General features: G+C 36.8%; 1 protein-coding gene across 1 annotated transcript in view; it reads left to right on the top strand.

Moving 5' to 3' along the window:
• Positions 1-20,497: 20,497 nt before the first annotated feature.
• CNGB3 (cyclic nucleotide gated channel subunit beta 3) overlaps positions 20,498-25,911 on the top strand; it is an 81,363-nt gene continuing 75,949 nt past the window's right edge. The window contains exon 1 of the mRNA XM_087706891.1: positions 20,498-20,635. Within this exon, the coding sequence (XP_087563017.1) occupies positions 20,534-20,635 (102 nt within the window). The 5' untranslated portion in view covers positions 20,498-20,533. The remainder of the gene's footprint in view (positions 20,636-25,911) is intronic.

Consider the following 25,911-nt stretch of genomic DNA (forward strand, 5'->3'; position numbering starts at 1 on the left):
CAGTTTAAACACATCCAAATACATTTGATTTTTTTTCTCAATAGCACAATATTCTGATCATAGGAGGTGTGCATATGTCATAGTATAAACAACTGACAATTGAGCATCACTTTCCTTCTCTGCCCAATAGTTCAATGACAACAGTCAGACAATCAATGATGGCTTGTTGGCCAGTAATTCAAAGCTTTCTCTTGCCCTTTCAGGTCTTGCCAGAAAACTCTCACCAAAATAAAACAACATATGTATCTTCTGTTCCCCATGATAGTACGTAATATGCCAGCAGTTCAATATTTGGATTTTTTTACCAAGACATAAAACCTTGCAACACAGCAGATTTTAGGGCCTGTGTATCACTCTGGTAGGACCCCAGAACACACTGCAGATGCATGGAAATTATTGCTTTTCAAGCCATAATCATGCCTTTCAAATGGAAGCAGCTAGCTCATTGAAACAACAGAGATAAATCACAAGATAAATTGATAAGTTTTAGCATCTCATTTTCTGTTTTGACCTTATCAATGAGACTAAGTCTTGTGGCTGCCTTTTTCTCTTTTCTTAAAGGGTCACTGATGTTACTAAGCCCATCAAGGTGTAATTTCCTGAGAAACATTGTAAAATTTCACATTGTTAAATAAAATATTATACAGGGCGGGGCATAACCTTTTCCTAGGGGGTCACAGCAAGATCGACAGCAGTTTACAACTTCCGCGACACCTCATTTTAAAGCCCATAAAAAACTGAATTGAATGAGCTATTAAATGTTAAATTTGCTTTAAGAATGGCTGGAAAATTCGATTCGGAAGAACAAAGGATCATTGACAGAATAAAATGCATTGCCTTTCGAGAGGCTCGCGATGCTGGAGCGACGTTTATCAATCGAACATGGGTTGCAAACAAATTGAAACGTCATCCGGATTGGGTTACTGATAATTGGAACAAAACAGCCCAAGAATGTTTCACAAAATTTGGAGAAGGGCGTCCTCTGCAACTGTCCCAAGAAAGCAAAGCCATCATTGCAACTGGCAGTCGCAAACAACGAAAAGGAAACCGAAAAGTGGCCCAAGAAATCCTTCAAATTCGTGGAAAACGAGTTGATCAAAGGACAATCGGCCGATATCGAGAACGAGAAGGTTTGAAGCCATTCCACATCATTTGCAAACCATTGAAAACTCAAACACACGTTCAAGATCGGCTTTGGTTGTGCGATTGGTTGTCTGAATGGACCGAGGAAGATTTTCTTCATTTGGCGCCATCTGACGAATTCTTCGTTTATGCCATTCGAAAACCGAATTTCCAGAACGATCGAATTTGGGCTAAAGACGTTGATGACATCGCCAAACATGAACGATATTGACAAATCGTTCGCAATCCGACTTGCATCGGGATTTTCGTCATTTTCACAGCCAAGAAACTGCATTGGGTTTTGAAGGATAAAGGGGAATCCTGGGATGGCAGTTATTTCCGTGAGAAAATTTTATTGGAGAATGTCATTACATTTCTCAGTGATCCAGACAATGTCTTGGTGGTTGGTGAGGCTGTCTTTCTTCATGACAAAGCTCCTTGCATGCGTGCAAATGCGACTCAGCAATTGTTAAAGAAAAACAATGTCGAATTTTGGGGCAATGACGTCTGGCCGGGAAATTCGCCAGATCTCAATCCGGCAGAGAACATTGGGGCCATAATTAAGGATGAAGTGGAAGCTCTGATGATTCAGGAGCAAGGTCAAAATCGATATTCGGTTGAAACTTTGAGAATGAATTTGGAAACTGTGTTGAAAAATCTGGAAAATCGAACGGAACTGTTTGAAGATTTGTTGTGTTCTTATCCACCTCGTTTGAATGCTGTTCGAAGGGCTAATGGTGGTCATACTGACTATTAAATCATGTCAATAAACTCAGTTTTTGATGGGCTTTCGAATGGTGTATGAATTATTTGTGTTGTTATTACAAGTGTTGCTGTGACCCCCTAGGAAAAGGTTATGCCCCGCCCTGTATTTGATAGACAAAAAAGAACTATTTTGTGTCAGTAATTGGTATTCCATTTCGCCTCAAATAATTTGTGGCTATTTCTCCTTTCATCTTAATTATTACCTAGTAAAAAGTGTGCTTCAAGTAATTCATATGGTGACAATTAAATGATCACCTCTTGAATAATGCTTTGGCTTGCAGCTAATCTCCCATAATTCACTTTTTTTGTTGATAATATGGCTTATGGAACTGTTGCAAGAAAAATATGTGAAGCAAATAAATAATAGTGATATTTTTCTTCTTCTCAGATTAATAATTAGTACATTATCTGATGAAGATGAAATTCAGTTTCCATAGCCATAAAATTAACTCTTTCTTCCATGCCTGAAGTGTTTGCTATTAGAATATATTTTGTGGCTTTAATTCTATAACTATCTTTCAGATGTTTTTAGTAACCTACTAAAAAATAAGGATAGGCACCTGATATCCTATTTACAAAACTGATAGTTTGGAATCATAATGCCATTTCTCGGAAGAACTTAAAATCTGCCAAAAACTCTAAGTGAGAGAAAAAAAGGGTACTGTATTTTTCAGAGTATAAGATGCACCCTTTTCCCTCAAAAAGAGGATGAAAATCTGGGTGCATCTTATACACTGAATATAGCATTTTTGGCCCCCTGAAACCCTGCCCCCTTCACCAAAATGGCTGTGCATAGCCTTTAGGAGGCTTCCAGAGTGCTCCTAGGGGCTGGGGTGAGCAGAAATAAATGAAAAATGGGCCATTTTTTTGCTCGTTTTTGTTTCCCCAGCACCCAGGAGCACACTATAAGCTTCCTAAAGGCTACACATGCCCTCTTTTTTGACAAAAAACAGACCAGTTTTCCCCAAAAACGGGCTGTTTTAGGAGGTCTGCAGAGTGCAAAAACTTTTTTAAAAAATTTGCCTCTTCAAAATCTTGATGCGTCTTATACTCTGGTGCGTCTTATACTCCAAAAATATGGTAAGTATTCCATACATCTACCTCTAATACTAAAAAAATCTGTGGGGAATACAGTCAGCAAGTATTCTATACCCTGTAAGTAAAGTGACAAAAATTGATGGAAACCTAAGATAGTTTGAATTCATGTCATACCTTTACAAAAACATAATCTATTATAAATTTACTCTAAACAAGATTATATTACTGTTGTATTTTCAGCTATTGTTAAAACTGCTTTCAACTGATCAAATTTTTAAATACTTAAAAGGTTGCTCTGTTCACTTTTAGTTACAGAGCTTTGAAGCACAAAGACAGTGAGATCAAATGAGAAACAGAACAAATGCGTGGTTTCAAAAAAAAAAAACTCTAGCCTGTAGCCTTCGAGCAGCAGAATTCAAGTATTTTTTTTCACTTTCTTGTGTTTTCTCAGATTTAGGAGGGACAAAGTTCTTAAATGGAGTTTAATAGCAAATAATAGATGATTTTTGTTAGAGAGGGAGATTTTAGTCCTTAAATTGAAAAATAAAGCAGGAAGGAGCCGAAGAAGAAAAACTGGTTCGTTCACTTTAAGAAGGGGTGGGGGAGAGAGAAAAAAAATTGTGAGGAACATTTCAATCCACAAAGGGTAGTTACAAAAAGAAAAGCATACTAACCAAAACAATCCAATGAAGATCAGTTCCGTCGCTAATGTCTTCTGCTTAAGGATTTAATTTAGCATAAAAAAGAGATTCTTTTGGGCATTTTTTTTTCAAAACAGAAAGGATTTACCAGATGATCACACTTTCTCTTTCCGTTTCCTTCCGTTCCTTAGCCATCCCCACTTCATCAGCCTAGGCTGCCTTTTGTCACCAGCTTGAAGCCCTTCTCTTGTATCAATCAGGGACTTGCGTTGTCCCTGATATCAGCAAGACGTGGTCTTCCTGTTCACCTTCTCTTCGGGATGGTTTAGGTCTGATTGGACCCCCCAGTGGCAAAAGTATCAGCTGCAGTCTCAGAACATCGAGACCGCATATCCATACCGTTGGGACATTGGCTCCTCCTCAACGTCTGTTCTGGCATTTGTCCTAATCAAACCAATACTTATTTTCAATTTGTGCAGCACCAATTTCATAAAATGGCTCTCACAGAGATCAAATAGTGAGGATTTTTCACCACATTGGCACTCCCAAGGTGAAATGGATGGGATCATCATAATCAGCTGAACCAATTTTCATAGAAAAACTACGATGCTAAGCATTATTCACCATCTGTTTTTTTTTATTCTTTTAATAATACAAACATTAATATCAGTAAAGGGATATACTATTAGGAAACTGGCAAGTTTCAAATAAATCATTCATTTTTAATATTATATTTATTTTCAGGAATGCCTTTGACTCTCAGAAAGATTCTTGTGGATTGGTAGACAGTGGTTTTGTATGATTACCTAGTCTCTTTCTGGTACATTAATATTTTGGGGAAATGCCAATCTTTGTAACCATTTTGTTGCTTCACCAAATATATACTTTTAAAAGCAATAGCAATAGCATATAGATTTATATACTGCTCCATAATGCTTTACAATAGAAGTCCCCTACCCCCAGTCCATGGACTGCCACCAGTCTTCAGCATGCCAGTAGCCAGGTCCATGCAAAAAAGTGAAGCCTCATCTGTGGGATGCACGCAGCATACAAAAAAAATGTCCCTTACAGTCTACGAAAAACCTTTCTCTATGAAACCAGTCCCTGGTGCCCAAAAGGCTGGGGACCACTGCTATATAGCACTCTGAGTGGTTTACAATGTTAGCATATTGCCCCCAACCATCTGGGTTCTCATTTTACTGATCTTGGAATGATTATAGAAGGCTGGATCAACCTTGAGCCCCATCAGGATCAAACTCCTGGCTGTGGGCAGAATTAGCCTACAGTACTGCATTCTAACTACTGCACTATTATGCTCTGAATTGGTTGCCCCCCCTCCCAAATCCCACATTCCCAAGATTCGTTTTTCTCACCTTGTACATGTATAGATCTGAATTAGACTATGTTGTTTTTCTGTGTCATATAATATATGTGGGCATATGCATAATTTTGTATTTATTTATTTAGTCATGCTTATGTAGATATAGGTATTTATTATATCTAATAAATAAATATTAGAGATGGGATAAATAAATAATAGAAATTAGGAGACTTTGAAAGCTGCATTCATTGAAATTTTATTTTAATGTATGCTAATTAGTGTAAATTCAAAATGGCAATAAAATTAGTCTTAAGTCTAAGTTCTAATGATTAAGGGGTTCAGTAAACACCCTCAACCATTATAGGAAGTTATCACCCAGCCCTCTCCCAGAAAAATGAAATATCCTAGGAAATATTGAAAAGGCAGAATATTTCTCTGGATGTGAAAAGAAAGAAACATGTTTTAAAACACAGAATAGCTGCCTGTAGCTTCCTGCCCATCCCCACTTTGTCAATAGGCCATTAAGAAGGCCAAGCTAGTCCCTTTACATAATAATGACTTATTCACTTCAGCTCCAGGGGGATGGGATTAAAGCATGATCATATTGGCCCTTTACTCAATTGACCACATGGCATCTGAGAACTCAACCAAACCTGGATTCAGAACGCAGCCTAGAGAGTTGCCCCTGCATGGCCCTATGGGAGTCTGGCAACCAATCAGAATACATTTCTTACACAGGAACAAGAAACAGATAGATGGGATTGAACAGGTTATAAAAAGCCTAGCAAGCACCTCCCTCAGCCCTTCTCTTCTTCTCCACTAACATTGAAACATGTGATCACTTTTTCTGTTCAGGACTCAAGCCATGTGGTCCTGTCCACCAATAAACCATCTTTCCAAGCAATCTCCATGTCTCCAGTGTCTTTTTCCTCACGGAGCCGAACCCAGAAGGACATTTCTTTCATCACCATAAAAACTCATTCTCAGCCCATCCTCCTTATCCAGTTTGGTGCTATGAGAAAAATATGGAGCAAAATGCTCTATGTAAGCCATTTTCAGCTTGTGAAGGCGGGCAGGATATAAATGAAACAAAAAAATTTTTTTTAAAAAAATCCTTTTTTCCATTTCTAAAGGGGACTGTCCCACTGCTACTAATGCCTTGCAGTGTTGTTTTGTTTTTTTTTAGTTGTCTTGGGAAAATGTGCAATGGTATGTATATTCTCCAAGGAGAATAACTTTAAAGGATATGAAGTATCCTGCCTCATTACCTTGGAAATGGAATAATGAATGCTATGGGAGTCATAAATGTAATTTCCTTCTCTCTTCTTCTTTTTCTTCTCCTCACCCTCCGTACTTTGAGAACAATTGGAAGTAAGCACTGAGGAACATTAAGATCTAACCATTTTTCTCCCTGAAATTCTATTTGGAATGTGCTTCCTTGCAATCTGCCATACTTCCTCACGCTTAAGGGGTTTGAGTTAATGAGTAATTCTGCTGAAGAAAAGAACAGATTCTCTGCCTCAGAGTTCTTTTTTTTTTCCCCCTCTTGTAAAATATATGCTCTTTGGAAATTTCAACCACCTTGGATTTCCATCAGTCCAAGCCAACTGCACACACATACAAAGACACTTTCTTCATTATTAATAAAGGGGTTTAATAATGCTGTTGCTTCCATTATTTACTTTATTTTTTGCCTCCATAACGGTCATTGCCATTTTTAAAAATGATGGAAGTTTAGACCAAGGAGATTTATACCACCGGCAACTGTTTGAAAGTCTATGAAAGAGAGAAGAGAATTGTGCAGTTAAAGCAGTTGTCTTCTGAAAGGTAAGGTTAGAAAGGGGTGGGGAGAAGGGGTCATAAGAAATCCTACTTTCAAAATGTTCAATAGTCAAAGATAATTGCATTCATTCAGTGAAAACAGAGACAACAAAATCCACAATATATAGCCATATATTCCCTTTTGGAGGCCATCTAGTATCCTATACATCAATGATGGCTAACGTTTTTGTCATCGCATGCTGAGAGCACATGCGCATGTGACCGTGCACATGTGCCCACACCCATAATGCAATGTGTGCATGACACACACACACACACACTGCGCTTCCTCTCCTCCATGCGCATGTGACCTCCCTGCCCCCCCCCCCTAAGTATGAGCAGATGTCTCCTGCATGTGCCGCCCCCTGCACGTGAGCGATAGAAACCTGAAAATCAGCTGGCCATCAGGAGGTCCGCCCGCATGCACAGTAGAGCTGAGCTGGGATGATGGCTTGTGTGCCCGCAGAGAGAGGTTTGTGTGTCATAGGTTCACCATCACAGCTATACATCATTCTACTATTTCACCTATGACTGTGAAATAAGAGCGCTGGAGGCTGTTCTAAGCCATGTTTGATTTTAACTTCTTTAACATCTTAACTTTTAACATCTTCAATATGCTATACTGTTACCAGTTAAGACATTAGCCATGCTCATCGACTGAGCAATTTTATAATCTGTGAGTGATGAGTTCATTTAGTACTGTAGGCAACAGTGATGACTTTAATACTGTACCTATATGAGATACGTATGTAATAATAGATGTGTGTTGTCTTGGTATAGTTTCATACATATACACAGCCATATAATCATAAAGTATTTTAAGCTACATGTGATGCTGTTGTATTATGATTTACTACAGAGAAGGGAAATGCTATATACTGCAAATACATTTGCAGACACAAAGACTATTTGCAGTATGCCAGCTAAAATATTTTTAAAATGAAAAAGGTGTGGTTTAAAAGACAACGGATCAATTCTCAGATTTCTTCAAAATAGTAAAAATTTGTGAATTCAGTTAAAAATATTGAGGACGGTAGAAAGTTGAGACACATGCATGAACTTTTTTCATGCATATATCTTAAATCTAACATGAAAATGTAGAACTTAGCCACATCAGACCAATTGTCAATGGCAGATATATGGGTGATATGACTGGGACTAGACCAATGCTTCAAAAGGGCACAAGATTCTATTTGCTATCACCTGCCTTGCCTTCATAAAAAACATTTCATTTTAATAAGGACAATGGTTTTAATGGTGCAACTTTCTGCAATAAGACTAAATTTTCTAAACACAAACTTAATATTTAGAAACTGGCTTCCCAGAAGTCTCACTGACACAATATGTACAGTTTAATTTCTTTATTACGGTCAAAAATGAACAAAGAAGTTCATGTTTACTACTGTTTGCTGGTGAACCACATTTAAAAGTCTCCAAAAAGATCTATTCTGTGGAATTTAAATTCTAGGCATGGGCCTACTGCTACCTTCCAAGTCAACAGAAATTTGGCCATTCTTTTCAAAGTTGATATAATATTTCTTTTGAGTCTAGGAATATATAGTTTATGTCTCATTAGCTTCATTCCTAATACTTGTTTAATTAGGATAATGGGCACCTTGAGCTATGATATAGGTTACCATCCTTTTGGGTCCTATGTGGGCCAACAGCAGTAATCACTCCAAGCCATTCTCCAGCCATCATCACACAGGTTGCTTAGCAACCTTGACACTTTCCCCCACAGGCAGTTGATATGTAGAATATTTGTTTGCATTGGCTAGGGACGTGAATGTCAGAAGCTGATGAAGAGGCAGAGCTATTTGGTTCTTTAATTGTGTAACCTCACTAATTGGTTCTTGCACAAAATGCCTCAGATTGATCTGCTACCACCTAGAAAAGGCATGCTTGTCTTTTACACCATGAATGCAATAGAGAACTAAATTGTTGTGATCATAACTTCTTTCCCTAAACCACCTCCCTTATCTGCTCAACCAATACTTATTGGTTACCTGCTCTACCTATTTATACCAATTATATTGTGCATTAGACCACATAACAGAAAGAGAAATGAAGGATAAATGGAAGATCAGGAAGGGAGAGGTTGAATGCAATGTGTCCCGTTGCTTGATAAAGATTGGATCTGCAGGCAATGTGGCAATATTCTATACCAAGGCAAGCCTTCTTTTCACTGCTTCAGCCAGAAACATCTCAAGTGGAAGATATGAATTAATGACACTGACTCTACAGTGCTTCATGACTTGATGATCATAAAGTAACACTTGGGTATAGTTAAAGATTTACTCTATTTCCCCTCTGTTTCTATCCCTCTTCTGATCTTTGTTTTATAACATTATGGATCTCAGCCACTTCCTTTCTTCCCAGAGCAAACTGTTCTTTGTACATAGCAACTGCTCTTTGATTCTCTTCCAGGTAAGATGAAGGTAGGTATATGTAGCACTTTAACCTATCCCTGGAATTTATAAACTATAAATAAATCTCCTTTTCTTATTATTATAAAACCTGTCTTGAAAATCTTTGCTTTCTAATTCTTGCTCTCACAGACACAAAACAGTTCTACCTCCAACATTTTTTTAAAAAAACAAACAAACCTTTCTAGAGTTTGTTGCAGTGGTGCAGTAGTTAGAATGCAGTACTGCAGGCTACTTCAGTTAGCTGCAGTTCAGCAGTTCAAATCCTTCCAGGCTTAAGGTTGATTCAGCCTTCCATCCTTCCGAGGTGGGTAAAATGAGGACCCAGATTGTTGGGGGCAATATGGTGACTCTGTAAACTGCTTAGAGAGGGCTGTAAAGCACTGTGAAATGCTATATAAGTTTAAGTGCTATTGCTATAGTGCTATTTCTGTGTGAGTGAAATATGAACAGAGGACCAATGTCTTGTACGTAGTCAAAATGTTCATACTTCAAACTATCCATAGCAACATTCTAGAATTTCATTAATTCTAGTTCTGTCTGGAGACACCAGAAATGGAACATGGAATTTCTGCATATGTTGGCAGCTTCTCCATACAACACTGATTTGGGGAGAATTATTATTACTTTAAGCATTTCAATCCTTGTTATTGTAGATATGGAATATCTATTGAAATCTGAAGAAAAAGCAATGGATATGTAATAAATGAATAAGCAAGCACAGGCTGAGACGTTCCAACATTTTAAGTGCTCTTCTGTAACCTATTTTAAAATGAAATTAACATAAACTTTTGCTGCTTCTGATCTTCAGAACTGATTTTAAATACTTTAAGATTACATCTTCCCTTAGTTTCTTTAAGTTTAGCAATCTGAAGAGAAGGAGCTTCAAAAGGGGAAGGAATGATTAAACAAGATAATGAGGAAACAACCTTAGATTTACCTGTGGCTGTAATTATGAGCTTGTTCTACATGCTAAGAAGAACCCTTAAAGTAATTTGTTTTGTATACTTGATTACTCTGTCTTGCTATATATACCTTACTCCTTATCTGGCTTTAACCTCATCTTGTTTAAAACATTTCTTAAAATGAAAGACTGCCTTTTATAAATTGGTATTTTCCAGATGCCTGATAGATAGATTAAAGCATTTTACCCAATCTGGAGTTCTCCAGAGATGCTGGCTTTCTACCACCATCATTTCAAAAATATATTTTCTTGTCAAGAAATATGGGATCCAAAGTCCAACGCTTCTAGAGGTATCAGGTTGGAAAAGACTTACTGTTTCTTTGTTTGGTCTAGTTTCCTGGAGTTTCTATAATGTTGAAAGGAGAAAGCAGATGTCCATTTTACAAAGAGATCTAGCAACAAAGATCAGGTTGAGGTAACACTTTCTGCATTTGATCCACTTTGCAACTTACTATATGATGGGAAAGACGGGACACAATAGATGGGCAGATTTGGAAAACTGTGCATTGGAGAAATGATTTCCCCCTCAAATCAGGCATTTTAGCCACCTTTACTTATTTCAAGTTCATCCTACCAGGGATTTCTATCAATGAATAGAAGAACATCAAGGAAAGCTGAACTTTTGGTACTCTCAATTGTCTCTAAAAATCCCAAAGTTGAGACTTTTAATAATTCTTTATTGAATAGATTGAGGGAACTAATTTATAAATGACCTGTACAGTTCCAAGTGCAGCACTATATACAATTTTATACAATTTTCTGTTCTACCAAAGGGTCTTCAAGGCAAATCTATTGTGGTAAAAAAAAAAAACCTATTGCCATCTGCATTTTAGCTCTTTCCATTAGAAAATTACCTTGTGGAGTAATTGTGCCCTAAAGGTTAATGAACATTCATTATAGTGAAGTAAATGGATAATGAAAAGACAAGATGAGCTTTTAGCTCATGAATTTAAGGGAAAGAAATTGGGACTTCTGCATTGGAAACATTACAATTACATTAAGTGTTAAAAGCAATTTTGGGGTGGAAGCATATTGTTTATGAATTGCAAAAATTCTGAAAACTGTCCAGTTCTGCTGCTTATCTGTAGTCACACCTTGCCACTCCAATTAAAAATTTAATAAACCAACATTATTGGACTTTTGACACTGCTGAAAATCTGTGCTACATATAACTTTTCAGAATAGATTTATTGTTTTGCTTTCGGTTTACAAACTGCTATTGTAAGAAATAATTTAGGGGTGAGATTTGGCACAGGAAGATACTCATTTACATTCAGGAAATTATTAAAACATAATTTACTATATTTTACAGATGTATTATTGAAAAAGTGCTCCATCTGCAGGCTTAGCTAAGTTTATAAAATTCTTATGAACAAAGAAGAGGAAGAAAAAAAGGAAGAGGGAAGAAGAGCTAGAGACAAGATTAATAATTTAAGAAAAAGCAATTTGAATTGTCTTAGTTTGTCTGTTGGAAGAAATGTCCTTCTGGGTTCAGCTCCAAGTGGGGAAAAAGACACTGGAGACATGGAGCCTGCTTGGAAAGATAGTTTTAATGGTGGACAGGACCACATGGCTTGAGTCCTGAACAGAAAAGGTGATCACATGCTTCAATGTTGGAGAAAAAGAGAAAGGAAGCCTAAGATGCTGAGTTCCTGGTTTTATGCCCTCTCTGGCCTTTGATCTTGAGCTTGTATTCTGGTTGTCAGACTCCCATGGGACCATGCAGGGTCAACTCTCTAGGCTGCGTTTTAAATCCAGGTTTGGTTGAATTCTCAGATGCCATGTGGTGAGTTGGGTAAAGGGCCATTATTATCATGCCTTAATTCCATCCCCCTGGAGCTGAAGGGGAGAACTCTTTATTATGTAAAGGGACTGCCTTGGGTTTCTTAATGGCCCATTGACAAAATTTCTCCCTTTTCACATCCAGAGAAATATTCTGCCTTTTCAATATTTCCTAGGATATTTCATTTTTCTGGGAGAGGGCTAGGTGATAACTTCCTACAGTCTTAATCTGAGCTTTCCAACACTTCCCCTTGTGCCTATCAAATCCCTGTTCCTAATTAGATTTTACATTAGGATTGTCTTTCTTGGGGATTTTCATGGTAAAACATGGGCAAGCATTTGTCAAGAAACAAAGGCTGCCTTATCAGTTAATGTAGCAGCAAATGCTAAAATAGATCAGATTGCATTTCATTTTAATGGTCTGAAAAATGTGTACATAATATGCAGGATTGCGATCCTACCAGTTTAACAACCGGTTTGCTGAGCGCACGCTTTGCAAAGCTACTGGTTCACCCAAACAGATCCAAACCAGTAGAATCCTCGATTCTCAATTCATATTCTCATATTCATATTCTAGAATACAGCTTGTATCCCTGGAATCCACACTATATATCAGACATTAATACAATTGAGCGAGTCCAGAGATATTTCATGAGAAAAGTACTCCATTCCTCTGCTCACAATAGAATACCTTATGCCACCAGGCTTGTAATTTTGGGCTTGGACAACCTAGAACTATGCTGCCTTCAGTCTGACCTAAGCGTAGTACACAAAATTGTCTGCTACAACATCTTACCTGTCAATGGCTACTTCAGCTTCAACCGCATTAATACACATGCAAACAATAGTTATAAACTCAAGGTAAACTGCTCCAAACTCAATTGCAGAAAATATGAGCAACAGAGTGCTCAATGCCTGGAATGCACTACCTGACTCTGTTGTTACATCCTCAAACCCCCATAACTAGAACCTTAAACTTTCTAGTGTGGACCTTACCCCATTCTTAAGGGGTTTATAAGGGGCCGTGTATAAGCACACCAGCGTGCCTACCATCCCTGTCCTATTGTCCCCATTTATTTGTGCCCACTTCCTGTGTTCATGTACATGTTTATACTTACACCTGCTATCTCATACACATTTGATAAAATAAATAAATAAATAAATTCCACCCCTGATAATAAGGTTCTCATGTTTTAGCTCACTATCACCCATAGTTTTTGAATGCATCAAAGCTGCTATCCTATACACAATGACTAGAAAGTAAGACCTTTTGAATATACTAAGATATGTATTTGTAGGTAAACATGTTCAGTATAATAACTCTACCATATAAGAACCATTGGAATTCATTTCTCCTCCCACCCCTCATCGCCCAATATTCTGGTAACATGCATTTTGTAATTGCTCATAAATATAGAATAATTCTCTGTTCTCCAGAGAAACACAGAAACCGTAACTTGGTTGATGTCTACTGAACCTTAAGAAACTTGCATGTACTAAATTAATGAAATCTTATTAAAGTCTGGCTTCAAGGACAGCATGTTAAATATTTATTTAAGCCCTTTATATTTTGCATTTTAAAAAGTGAATGGTTACCATTTCTACCATGCATGTATTGCAAAACAAAAGCAACAACAAAACAACCCATGCCATAGGTGAAAGTAGACAACAAAAACTCTTGAAAATACATTTAGGAGATGCAAAACATATCACACCTATTTCCATGAATTTGATAAGGTTTGAAGTTTATGGCTAATTGAGATATCAGATCCTAAAGTGTGCCTCCATTAACTGAGCCTACAGACACTTGCCTTCTGCCCCACTAATTCCATGACTTAGGGGTTTTTTAATTTAAGATTATTTTATATAAAATAAAAGGAAATTGTGCATTGCTGCTCTCCTCACACACCTCCTCAGAAAATAAAGGGTGCAAAATATATGTGGATATGAATTCACTAGCACATAAAGCAAACGCACCCTGAATGTTGATCAGAGAGTAGTAGGGAGCATTCTAGGGACTCCACTAGGTGATGTCTCCCTCTGAGAAATGTTCAGAAGGTCTCTTTGTGAACTGACAGGTTCCTGGCTTGTGGCAACTCTATTAGTGTTCCTATGAGGACAGTTCATGAATAAAGATTGAATTCCTCCACTACCTGAATAGGAAACAGCTGCCTGAATAAATATACAGATATATCTGAGCAAAGTACCTCAGCCGTAGCAACTGAAAGTCAAGAAACAGGTATATTACAATGGCACTCATATCCAAAGAAGCCAGTGATCCATATATTTTAATATCATGGTTTGACAGCTGTCTCAAGGGATGGAAAGTATAATTCTATTACATTGACAGAGCAACTTAAAGGAAGGAAAGCAAACAGTTGTCCAAATTATAGAGGAAAACTACATAGACAAGTAATATGTGGAACATTATCTACATTGCTTGATATGTCCCAAACTTAACTTATCAGCAAAACAGGATCCAGAATTGTGTGGAACAAAGAAGTGCTCATCAGTTTCAGCATAATGCGATATAAAATTAGCAGAAAATCTTGTGGACAGCCAACTAATTTTTACAAGAACAAGAAATTAAATTATTTATTAATAGCACATCATAAAGGTGATGACTGTATCAGTCTATCCCCAGCATCAGATACATAGAAATACGTTGGCCTTGAATCGTTTAGATAATATGGTGCTACACAACTTTCATATAGTATAGTACCAAGGCTACTCTCAAACTGAAGGAATAGTTAGCTTGATGTCTTTTATGTTCACTTTGTAATGATTAGAGATGATTCTATGATTAATATGCAAAACAGATAACCATACCACTGTAGCATGTGCAGTCATACTACTGCAACCTGGCATTTGGGAGTTGTACACTGTATTGACGTTCTTAAGAAGCTCAGCCATATCATCATTTTAAGATACTAAGTGAATGGGACTTAGCAGAATACCTAGCCATCACTTCCACTCAGTCAATGAAGCCTGAGGAGAGGGAAGGATGCTTTGTTCATTACTAGTCCTGCCTTTTAATTAACCTTTCTAATGTACTACCCTTCAGTTTGTTAGGCAACAACCCACAAAAGACTGAGAATTATGGGAGCAGCAAGAGTTAAACATGGCTTTAAAACACATTTATTTAATATTATAATTCAGCACATGTGAAAGAGCTAAGGCTGAGGAATTTTCCAGTTCACAAAAAGTAGGTGCAAGTTAAATTCTTGTAGTAGGTTTATTCTTCTTGTGAATACAATGCTTGTATTATCAGTATTTTTCTGTATCAAATCTTGGCTGTGTTGTACAAACTGCAGACTGCATAGTTTTCTAATAGATATTTTTTCTGGTCAGGATTTATATAAATAAAGCCAGTTACATAGCCAGCTAAAGGTGTCCTGAATTCTACAACTGAACATTCATTGCATTTTATCCCATTGTATTCCCCTAAAATGCACTGGAATGCAAACTGTATTTCTCAAAGATTTTCCACAAATTTCTGATTATGAATTGTTCATTTTCATGCAAGCCAGTGTATAAGAAGTTCCGATATATTTTCCAAGTACTTACAATCCAATCCTCAGCATAAAGACCGAAGTGACACACTTAGAAAGGTAACTTTAGCATTCATTTAAAAAATATACATACACATATTTTAAAAAGATCAGAAACAGGTCCTTTGCAGCCCATCCACAGTATAGCTATGTCACACTTCCTTAGTCTGAAAGACTGACATAAATCACTGATGCAGAAACATCCCTTCTCCACAAAACCAGTTAAGCTTGACCTATCCATGTCAAACTGACATCTGCTAAGCCATTGTGACGAGGGAGTAGAAGCACACACACAAAGCAGTGCAATACCATTATAAGCAAAAGTAGTCCACCTCAGATTTGAGTCTTTTCAAGAAGAATGAGGGGAGCAAGTAAAATGTGAGTTTTGTGGTAAAAATGGTGACTTGGAGCATGTGAAAAAGCTATAAAGTTTATCATGCAGACTCCCAAGAAATGTCCATTGGACAAAAATCATTTAAATGAAATAAAACAATATCATAACAAACTGTGAAGGACAGCAAAATATTATAAAACTATTCAGAATCAGAATACTCTTCATCAATGCAACTCTGGCTTAATTTACATTTCCTTATCCTATTGTGTGTGTGTGTGTGTGTGTGTGTGTGTGTTTTCTCTATAATAAGAGTGGGGAAAGATTGATAAGTCTTCTACAAGGCAAAGTCCATCCATTTATATTTGTAAACCCACTAAAGATCTAGAAAAAGATATAAGAAATCCCAGGGTTGAAAGAATATAAAACATATTACCTTAGCAAAACTACTAGAAATTGGTCATTCTTTAACAGAATAATATACTATAGCCTATTTTTTGAAAGGGACTTGAAGGATGTATTTTAGCTAATGAAATTACAATCATTTGGCATTCATTTCTCCAGAGGTTTATTTATTCTGGAGAGTTAAAAGAAGAAGAAGTTAAACTAGCTCCTGTCCTGAGAAAGCAACATTGGTAAAGAATCTGAGCATCCTATGCCATTTTTATAAATTCCATCGTATCTAATAGCTAAATCTGAATTTAAATTAAAGCCTAAACTTCTAAAGCATTCTTTAGAAGTTTTATAAAGTATCTCAAATATCCAGTTATGTCTGGTAAAAAGAGAAAAAGGATTAAATGCAACCACTACACAGTCCACTGTTAAATAGTGAGATTTTTTTGTTTGTTGTCAAAATACTTAAACAGCAAAGAAGCTTCATTAAACACAGGGGGTGCTACATCTAAATAAATATGCAAAGATTTTGAAAGTGCGGAAGGCTCTCAAAGATAATGTGTCTGTTAATCATTTTTGTTCTCTTGTTTTGGGCAAAAATCTTTTAAAAATCATCACTGTTTTTGCTACTGGAATGTAAAATAGCTAAGTCTGGCTCAGAGATCAACCCAACTCTTGACATTCTTCATTCACTTGGGGGTCATGTGGCATTTCAGATGAACCTGGGCAATTAAATGATGGCTTGAGCATGAGGAGGCAGCTTTGGTACAAAAAGTCATGTTCTATTTATCCACAGATAGAACCAAAGTTTGTTTCTACGAATAATTTAGCTACACTTCTTAATTTTTCTCTTGTTTCATCAAATAGGGAACTTCTTATCAGTGGTGTGATTCCAAAAAATGTACTACTGGTTCTGTGGGTGTGGCTTGGTGGGAGTGACATAGCTGGGTGGGCATGGCGTGGTGGGCATGGCAGGGCAAGGATACTGTAACATCTCCATTCCCTCCCTACTCCGGTGGAAGATTACTGCAAAATCCCCATTTCCCCTCAATCAGCTGGGACTCAGGAGGCAGAAAATAGATGGGGCAGGGTCAGTCAGAGGTGGTATTTACCGGTTCCCCTAACTACTCAAAATTTCCACTACCGGTTCTCCAGACCTGGTCAGAACTTGCTGACTATCACCTCTGCTTCTCATGCTTTATTTGATTCTTATTTTTTCTAGGGATTTATTCCACAAATGTTAACTGCAAATGCCAGGAAATAAATATGGACATCATCTCCATTTTAAAGAGAGGTAATATAATATTTCTGTTCAGGGTATCTGAGGAACCATATTACCCCAATGGGATAACCCACATTCTAGCAGAAAGGACCTACTTCAGATTCCATTTGCCAAAGAATTTTTGCTGGCAGGATTCCAGGAGAAGAGCCTTTCCCACTGTGGCCTTCTAGAATATTCTCCCATCAGAGGTGAGATCCATGAGCACATTCCTGGAAGAGCCTTCAATCTTAGTCTGCTATATTGGGGTGGTTGATGAGGTAGACAATATTCTTGTCCCCATGCTGCCCATCATCTCGGTTCTTAACTTTTAATATTTTTATTTGAATTTCAATGTAATTTTAATTTTTTTAGCAATTTTTAACTTTTGCCCATCCACAAATATCATTATTATCAATTACATTTATATGCCACCTGACTTCCATGGAATCTTGGCAGTTTGCAAATTATTTATTAGTCGTATCATTTTTAGAAGGGCAGTCCTTCTAATCCCTAAGAAAGCAATAGCTTCTTTTTTCCCAATTGTCCGTTAATTCTCATTATGATTTATCATGCTTTAGTAGTTGTACAAAATTAGACCAGCTGCACACTGATGCTCAATCTATACTTTGAACTTAAGCTGATAAACTGGCAGCTTAATCCTACCTTAACATATGCATTAAGGCAGTGAATCAGGAGTCAACAGGGGTCATGTAGTGAACACAAGGCAACTTTATATCAGAATGAATCTGCTATCCTGTTGACATCTTTTTACCGCTCCTGGTCTGCCAATATCTGCCACTTTATCATAGCAGTTTTACGCTGCTTCATGATAAGCGGACTGAGGATTATGGCAACAGTCTAAACAATGCATTTAAAAAATGGGGACGAAGAAGAATTCTCTATTCCTATTCTTTTTCATTTCTTTTTCCATCAGTGGGGCTCATTGTCGCTGGTGTCTGAATGGACCGGGGACAAAGAAATGTCTCTGTTTTGAAACTGGTTGTTTGTGATGACTCACTTTAAGAATAAAAACGCCATCATACTCCTTCCTGTTCTTGTCAAACATGAAGAGCTTTTAGTTAGTAGTTATACTGGCTAGAGTCAGCATGGTTAAGAAGCTAATTGGATACTGACCAGCCACCTTGCCTCCTGCAACATTAATCTTCTTACTTAACAGTAGGTCATGATATCCAATTAATTGAAGTGTTTTTGGTGTGTTCACTAGATGAGAAATATAGCTAAATAGCTATTGTGCATAAAAGACCACCAAATAGGGAGGCAGGTTAATCACCCGCTACACAGATATAGTGCAAGAAAAAAAATGAAAGAAGAGGTGATGGAACAAGTTGTTTCATTTGTAAGAGCCTATCAGGTTCATTATGATCTGATTATTGTTTTTGAATGGTAACTTAGAAAGGTTTCTCAAAACATTAATTTTATTAGTCACAGCCTAAACCAATATAACATTCATTAGTCATAAATGCCAGTAATTATTAACAAGTCCCCAAAAACATTTCCTTGTTTAATATCTATTACATTGATTTCTCATGCATTTTAAATATATGTGAGGAACAGTACATAGTGTTATAATCGAAAAAAGCTGAAACTTCAATGGCAGAAGGGACTTCCTTTGAGTTCATCAAAACTCTGCACAAAACAGTGCCTCTCTTGTAATTCTATGTTATGCTACAGAGACATTGCATTTTTTTAAAAAATCAACACAATATGTTCCAAGAAAATTCATTAATATAAATTCCTCATAAAAAGACTATGCATTTACAGACACACAAAAACAACACTCTTAGCTCATCCAGTTGACTTTACTATTAGGGCTTCTGCTTGTTCCATATAAATTTCAAATTCATTGGAAGTGGCTGATTTCTCTAATTGTGTCCGGATAACAATCTCTAGAAGAGGTAAGAAATAATGCTTCCCCAAACTCCACCTGGCTATCCTCATATACAGATAGTCCTCGAATTATGACTGCAGTTGAGCCCAAAATTTCCATTGCCCCATTTTATGATCTTTCTTACTACAGTTGCTAAGTGAATCACTGCAGGTGTTAAGTTACTAACAGGGTTGTTAAGTAAATCTGGCTTCGCCATTGACTTTGCTTGTCAGAAGGTTGCAAAAGATGAACATATGACCCCAGGACACGGCAACTGTCAGAAATATGAGTCAGTTGCCAAGCATCTGAATTCTGATCATGTGACCACGAGGATGCTGCAACTTTAGTTCACAGTGTAAGTGTGAAAAATGATGATGAATCACTTTTTTCAGTGCTATTGTAATTTTGAATGGTCACTAAATGAACTGTTGTAAGTCAAGGACTACTTGTATAGAGCTCTTCCAAATATAACAAATGAGCATAAACTTCACCATATACTTATATATTGAATTGAGAGCTATTTTTCAGATAGAATACAAGACTTCTATCTTTGATTTGATATTTTCATGTATGATTTTATAAACACAAATCATTTTGAATGAGCTTCATCTTCTTGAGAGATAAGCCAGCACAGTGAGCAAAATAATTTTCATAGTTTAAACATTGTTCATGTTGGATTTTATTAACCTTTAATCTAAAATATTCAAACTATATAATTACAACCCAAATTTAAAAAATTTCCTTCCTCGGAGGCACATGTAACAGAATAACAAAACAAAATAATTCTAGTGAATTCATGCAATCTATTATTATGGAGACCCAAAATCATTGATCACTTTCCCTTATTCATTTTATATCAATCCATTTTAATTAAAACTTTATCTGCAAGCACAGTATTGTAAACTAATGCTGAGCAATAATGCAATACTACAGCAAAAAGGTATGAAAATAATTAGACATCCATTGGTTGTTCTTTTTTAACTCTAAAATCTCAAAGCACATTTTCAATATAAATCTATAAGTAATGTTATAATAAAAATAAAAATAAACTATGCCAAGAAAAGCAATCACTTGGATAGGCTGTCGTTGCAGGAGATTATGAAGTACTCTGCAAAACTAAGCCCCGATTAAACATCTAATTGGTTTGAATAATACTGCCCTGAAAAGCTAAATGCCTCTAGCATTTAATTACAAATGACCAAAGATTTTATAGATCTTTGTGAACAAATATGTTCAGTAAATTGAAAGGAAAATTCACCAAGGTGATACCACACTCAACAGAGGAAAATGTGAATGAGAACACTCCAGAACCATCATCGCAACCTTCTGTGGTAGGTTTCCATAATTGATTGCTTTGTTGACATTATATTTGTTGTAGGATAAGACTTCTAGTGAATATTATCATCCACAAACATTATAAATGTTTGCTAATTGAATCAGAATACAACCTTAGTTGAGCTTACTCAGCACTTACTCAGAAATAAATTCCACTGAACTGAATGAAAATTGTTTGAAGATCTTTGAAACCAGATATAGTCTTAGTTGACATTATACTGATTATTGTTGTAATAACTGTTGTTATTTATATAGCTCTATGCCTCCAAATGTTGGTTTCTATGCCCTTAATCTCTGATAAGGAAATTCAACTTCATATGATTCTTCCTAATGACGTAAATTTCTTTGTAACAATAGAATGTAGCAAAATTGTCTCATCAATATAATTATTAGAATCCTGACAAATCTTACTATAGTGTCATAACTATTGTTGAAAAGATGTTTGGCATTACTTATCTAGATTTCATTTGGGTACAATATGTTTGGATGCAGTTACAGCATAAGCCATCCTTTAGTGCAGCTAGTTTCCCTTATGCACTTAATGTTTGTTATTTTTAATGTGTACTTGGAATATCAATTAATATTTTAATATTATCAAACACTTGTTAACCTTTTAGACCACCAGACCATAGAAAATGGATAATCATTGGTGGTATGATCTGTAATCTGCATGCTAGATTGGTTCTCAATATCTTGGCATTAGCATTTAACAAGAAAATCAAAGAGTTTCCATAATCAATAGCATATATAAAATCACTTATGTAAACATGATAAAAAGGGGAGGGGTATTAAAATCACCATTATAATCCTCAAATGGTACTGGAACAAAGAAATCAATACTCTGCTGATGTCAGCCTCTGCTTTGCTGCTACTTTGGCTGTCATTGAAACGGGGAGGGGGGCATGGTATCTGGGAGGGGAATCATTATGTGCTGGAGGAAGTTTCTAGTCGCTGATCTGACCACCTTACTGCACATGTGGAAGAAGGGAGTTTACTACCAAGGCCAACTGTCCAGCATTCCATCCTGATGAGATTTTTTGAAGTTATCTCCCACCTGACAGTTGGGTGCATTATAATTGGACTATGTACAGGGGTGCCGAGGGGAGGGGATTGAATTGTACTTGATATTATCCGCTTTCGCGCCTAATTAACCAGACTCAGCTTTCCTTTGCAACTGTTCATTTATAATTAGTAAAATCACACTTGATTTCAATCCAAATGGAATCCAGTGATTTCTTTCCTGATTACTAAATGAAGTAAATGCTGACAGCTATATCATACAGACCTTGAGACTCTAGAAAGAGTGCAGAGAAGAGCAACAAAGATGATTAAGGGATTGGAGGCTAAAACATATGAAGAACAGTTGCCGGAACTGGGTATGTCTAGTTTAATGAAAAGAAGGATGAGGTTGACATGATAGCAGTGTTCCAATATCTCAGGGGTTACCACAAAGAAGAGGGAATCAAACTACTCTCCAAAGCACCTGAGGGTAAAATAAGAAGCAATGGATGGAAATTAATCAAGGAGAGAAGCAACTTAGAACTAAGGAGAAATTTGCTGACAGTTAGAACAATTAATCAGTGGAACAATTTGCTTCCAGAAGTTGTGAATACTCCAACACTGGAAGTTTTTAAGAAGAGATTAGATAACCATTTGCCTGATGTGGTGAAGGATTTCCTGCCTAAGCAGGGGGTTGGACTAGAAGACCTCCAAGGTTCCTTCCAACTCTGTTATTCTATTCTATTTAATGGATAACTTTCACAATCAGGAGCTCTTCCTGTTGCAAGATCCAATCCAGGTTGGTTTAGTTTTAGTTTTCTGAGCTTTCAGACACATACTGGAGCACATACTCAGGAAACTTCTCACTGGCAAAACATTAGAGAGAAGTGTTTGTAGATACGTTGGAATTAATTATTCTTTGATGAAATAAAGATACAGCCAAGTAGACAGATTGATTGAGGGGATTTTTTTTGTTACTTACATTTGACTCAGTATTATACAATTATATATTATAAGTATGATTTTAAAAAGAGATGTTGAAGTATTAAATAAGGCATGTACTTTGCCCTGAACATTTTAATAATATAAATAAGTTTAGTATTAGTATTAGAAACAATATTATTTTGTAGTAACTGTTTCATTATTTCAGTTCAACTCTTTCAGGCCAGTAATTTATCAGCGGTTTAACCTTGTTCCTAATGTCTAATTCAGTGAATATTTTGCATCAAATTCAATAGAAGAAGCTAGTTTCCTTTTTAGCACTCATAAAAGCTTTCGTTACTGAGGAAAAAGCAATTAGTGCAGTGGCATTTGAATTTGTCTTAAACATCTGAAGGGCTGTCAAGATCTGAAGCTGACAGTCCTGTTTCATAGATTTATAATGCAAAGTTTAAACACTTCTTTTAATAGCTTCCCTAATTGTTGCTTGAAAGGAATCTTTAGATTAATTTAAAGGATTATTCAACTGCTTACAAACTTATTAAAAAGCTAAAGAGTAGTGTTTGTGTTCTTTGTTATAACTATCAAGACAATTTGGATTGCTGTAAATCTGGTAGACCAACTATACAAACCAAAGGAACCATAAAACGACTTGATTAACTGTACCACTAGGATATAGCTAAAGAAGAAAAAAAGTAGTTAGCTCTGAGCCTTCCTCTTAATTGCTTCCTTATGAGCAAAGGAAACTCTGCTTCTGTTGGTTAAAGTCATTTAATTAAGGCTGTGACCCCAAACAGGCTTTATGCAAAGGATAACTTTATTGGACAGAAGAGAGCATGCTTCCCAATAAATGTGTTTATCATCAGTATGGAAGAGTATGGAAAGCATTTGATGGCTAGTTTACTCTCAAATGTAAGATAAAACTGTTTGCCAAAGTCCATAAAAATTTACCCTGATATTAATTTAACCACATACTTTAATAAATCCTAGCCCAGCTCTAACTTTACCTTACTACTTATTCCAGTACTTAGTACCAATTATAACACACACCTAAGACTATTATGGTTAAATTTAACATAAAGGTTACCATTAGTTTTTGGCTATATATTATTTTTAACCATACAATTAGATTTAAACCATCAAAACTCATCCATTAATTACATTACAATCCATTAAATTAAACATTATCATAAACTTCAATAAAGCTGATCCTTTACCGTTAATAACATCAACTTTAATAAATAAAAAGTTTTCTTTTATCACTAATTTTGGAAAATATATATCTATGTGTTCATTAAGAACTGACATTGACTTGATGGTACATAATTAGTCAAGTTACACTAAACAATAATATATACCTAAGACTACTAGTACTATTACAATAAACTTTAACATAGAAAAATAAGCTTCTTATTTTAGTTTTATACACACACACACACACACACACACACACACACTAACCCAGCACACAATCCAAATAGAATAAACCTAATAAACCAGTTTCCTAATTCCAGCCCCCCAATATAATCATAAACCTCAAGCATATACCTAACCATAAGTAATACCAATGCAAAGATTTATCCCACTCTTTTCTCCCAGTACTCATTGCAAAAAAATAATAATAGTACAATCCATAATATAATCGTAAGACTCCCACAAAACAAACCAATTCTTCCAATGTTAACTCTCACAAGAAATATGACCATCAGGCACAAAGAAGATTAAGTTTAATCTTAATTTTACCCTAACATCAATACAAATGTTTAGGCTAATATTTATTACACCACTCATTCTCAGTGGTAACACAAACATTTCCTAAATAATTTATACAATATTCAAATGCAATTAAATGGCCAAACTAGATATAACTAGATAATCCATGACCCATTGAATAAATGCTTCAGGGTAAATCCTTCCCCCCCCCCAAAAAAAAAGAATAACCACAAGCAAGCAAAAAAGTCAGTGGGAATAGGAGTTGAGTTTATTGAGTTTATTGGTCTTGTATGCTGCCCACTCCCGAAGGACTCCAGGCGTTATTTCCATCTTCCTATGAGCTTCCTCAGTGCGTCTGTACTGAGTTTCCTGGAAGGAAACTGGCAGTCAGCATAAGAAATCTCCCTTCCTCCTTCTATCCTTCCCAGCAGACAGGTAAGTGGCTATTGTGAGGTAGGGGAGAAAACAAGTGCATCTTGGCTGGTACAGGACAAGCACAGGACAAGAGGGACTAGACCTATAATGGCGAACCTATAGCATGCATGCCATAGGTGGCACACAGAACCCTCTCTGCGGGCACGCAAGCAGGCGCCCAGCTCAGCTCCATCGCACATACGTGCATGCCTCCCACTGGCCAGCTGATTTTCATTCTCTGCCACACATGCAGGAGATACATGCGCATGTGCGGGGGATGGGGATTGCATGTGCATGCATGGGGGGCAGGGGACCATCAGGAAAACATACATACCATGCCCATTTTTGGTCCCAGGAGGCTTCAAGGAGACTGGCTAGGACCAAATGGGCTGCAGGGATGGTGCGGCACCCCTCCTATAGCTTGTTTTTGGTCCCAGGAGGCTTCAATGAGGCCTGCTAGGCCCAAAATGGGGCACGAGGAAATCACATGTGCATGCGCAGAGGAGCACAGAGGGGTCGCAAATGCATGTGCAGGGGCGGGGCATGTAGGGGGCTGCATGCATATTGCATTATGGGTGTGGGCACGTGACGACAAAAAGGTTAGACATCACTGGACTAGACCATTTCTCCTTTGATCCTGTCCCTACAAGCTTTCCGCGAGCAAAGTCTGCTAGTGGACAGGTAAGAAGTTGCATAAGAGTGTCAGTAATCATATCAATTCCTTCTGGCTTCCCCTTTGCCTTGTGAGAAGCTGTCATAGAGAATTGAAAATGAGCATCCTTAGATGACAGCTGACAGCAGCCACATGACAGCACTGAAGTGGGCAAAAAAACCCATCGAATTTTATTCTCTCAAGAGTAGAGAGCCTCAACATTCTGTAAATTAGCTCATTTGAAGTACCTTTCTTGACAAAGCTTTGACCTCTGATGCAGCTTTCATTTGTAAAAGTTACAAATATCAAACTGAAACGAGAGTTTTAGTAGTGTACAGATAAGGAACAAACAGTGATCTGGATATTTGTCTTACTTTATAGACATGTTGTGTCCCCTGAAACCTAGCAAATGAGCTAGCAGTAACAATGGAATAAGTCAAAGTCTCTCATCTTGGGAGCACATAAGTATCTCCATGCAAAATCTTTGGGCAACTGGAGAATCAAATAGAACCTGCGAGTGAGCCAAAAATAGCATTACAAAACTAATCCAAAAGA

The sequence above is a fragment of the Thamnophis sirtalis genome, unplaced genomic scaffold (genome assembly GCF_051295495.1).
Source record: "Thamnophis sirtalis isolate CommonGarterSnake01/CBP01778 unplaced genomic scaffold, rThaSir2_p1.2 scaffold_2, whole genome shotgun sequence".
NCBI lineage: Eukaryota > Metazoa > Chordata > Lepidosauria > Squamata > Natricidae > Thamnophis > Thamnophis sirtalis.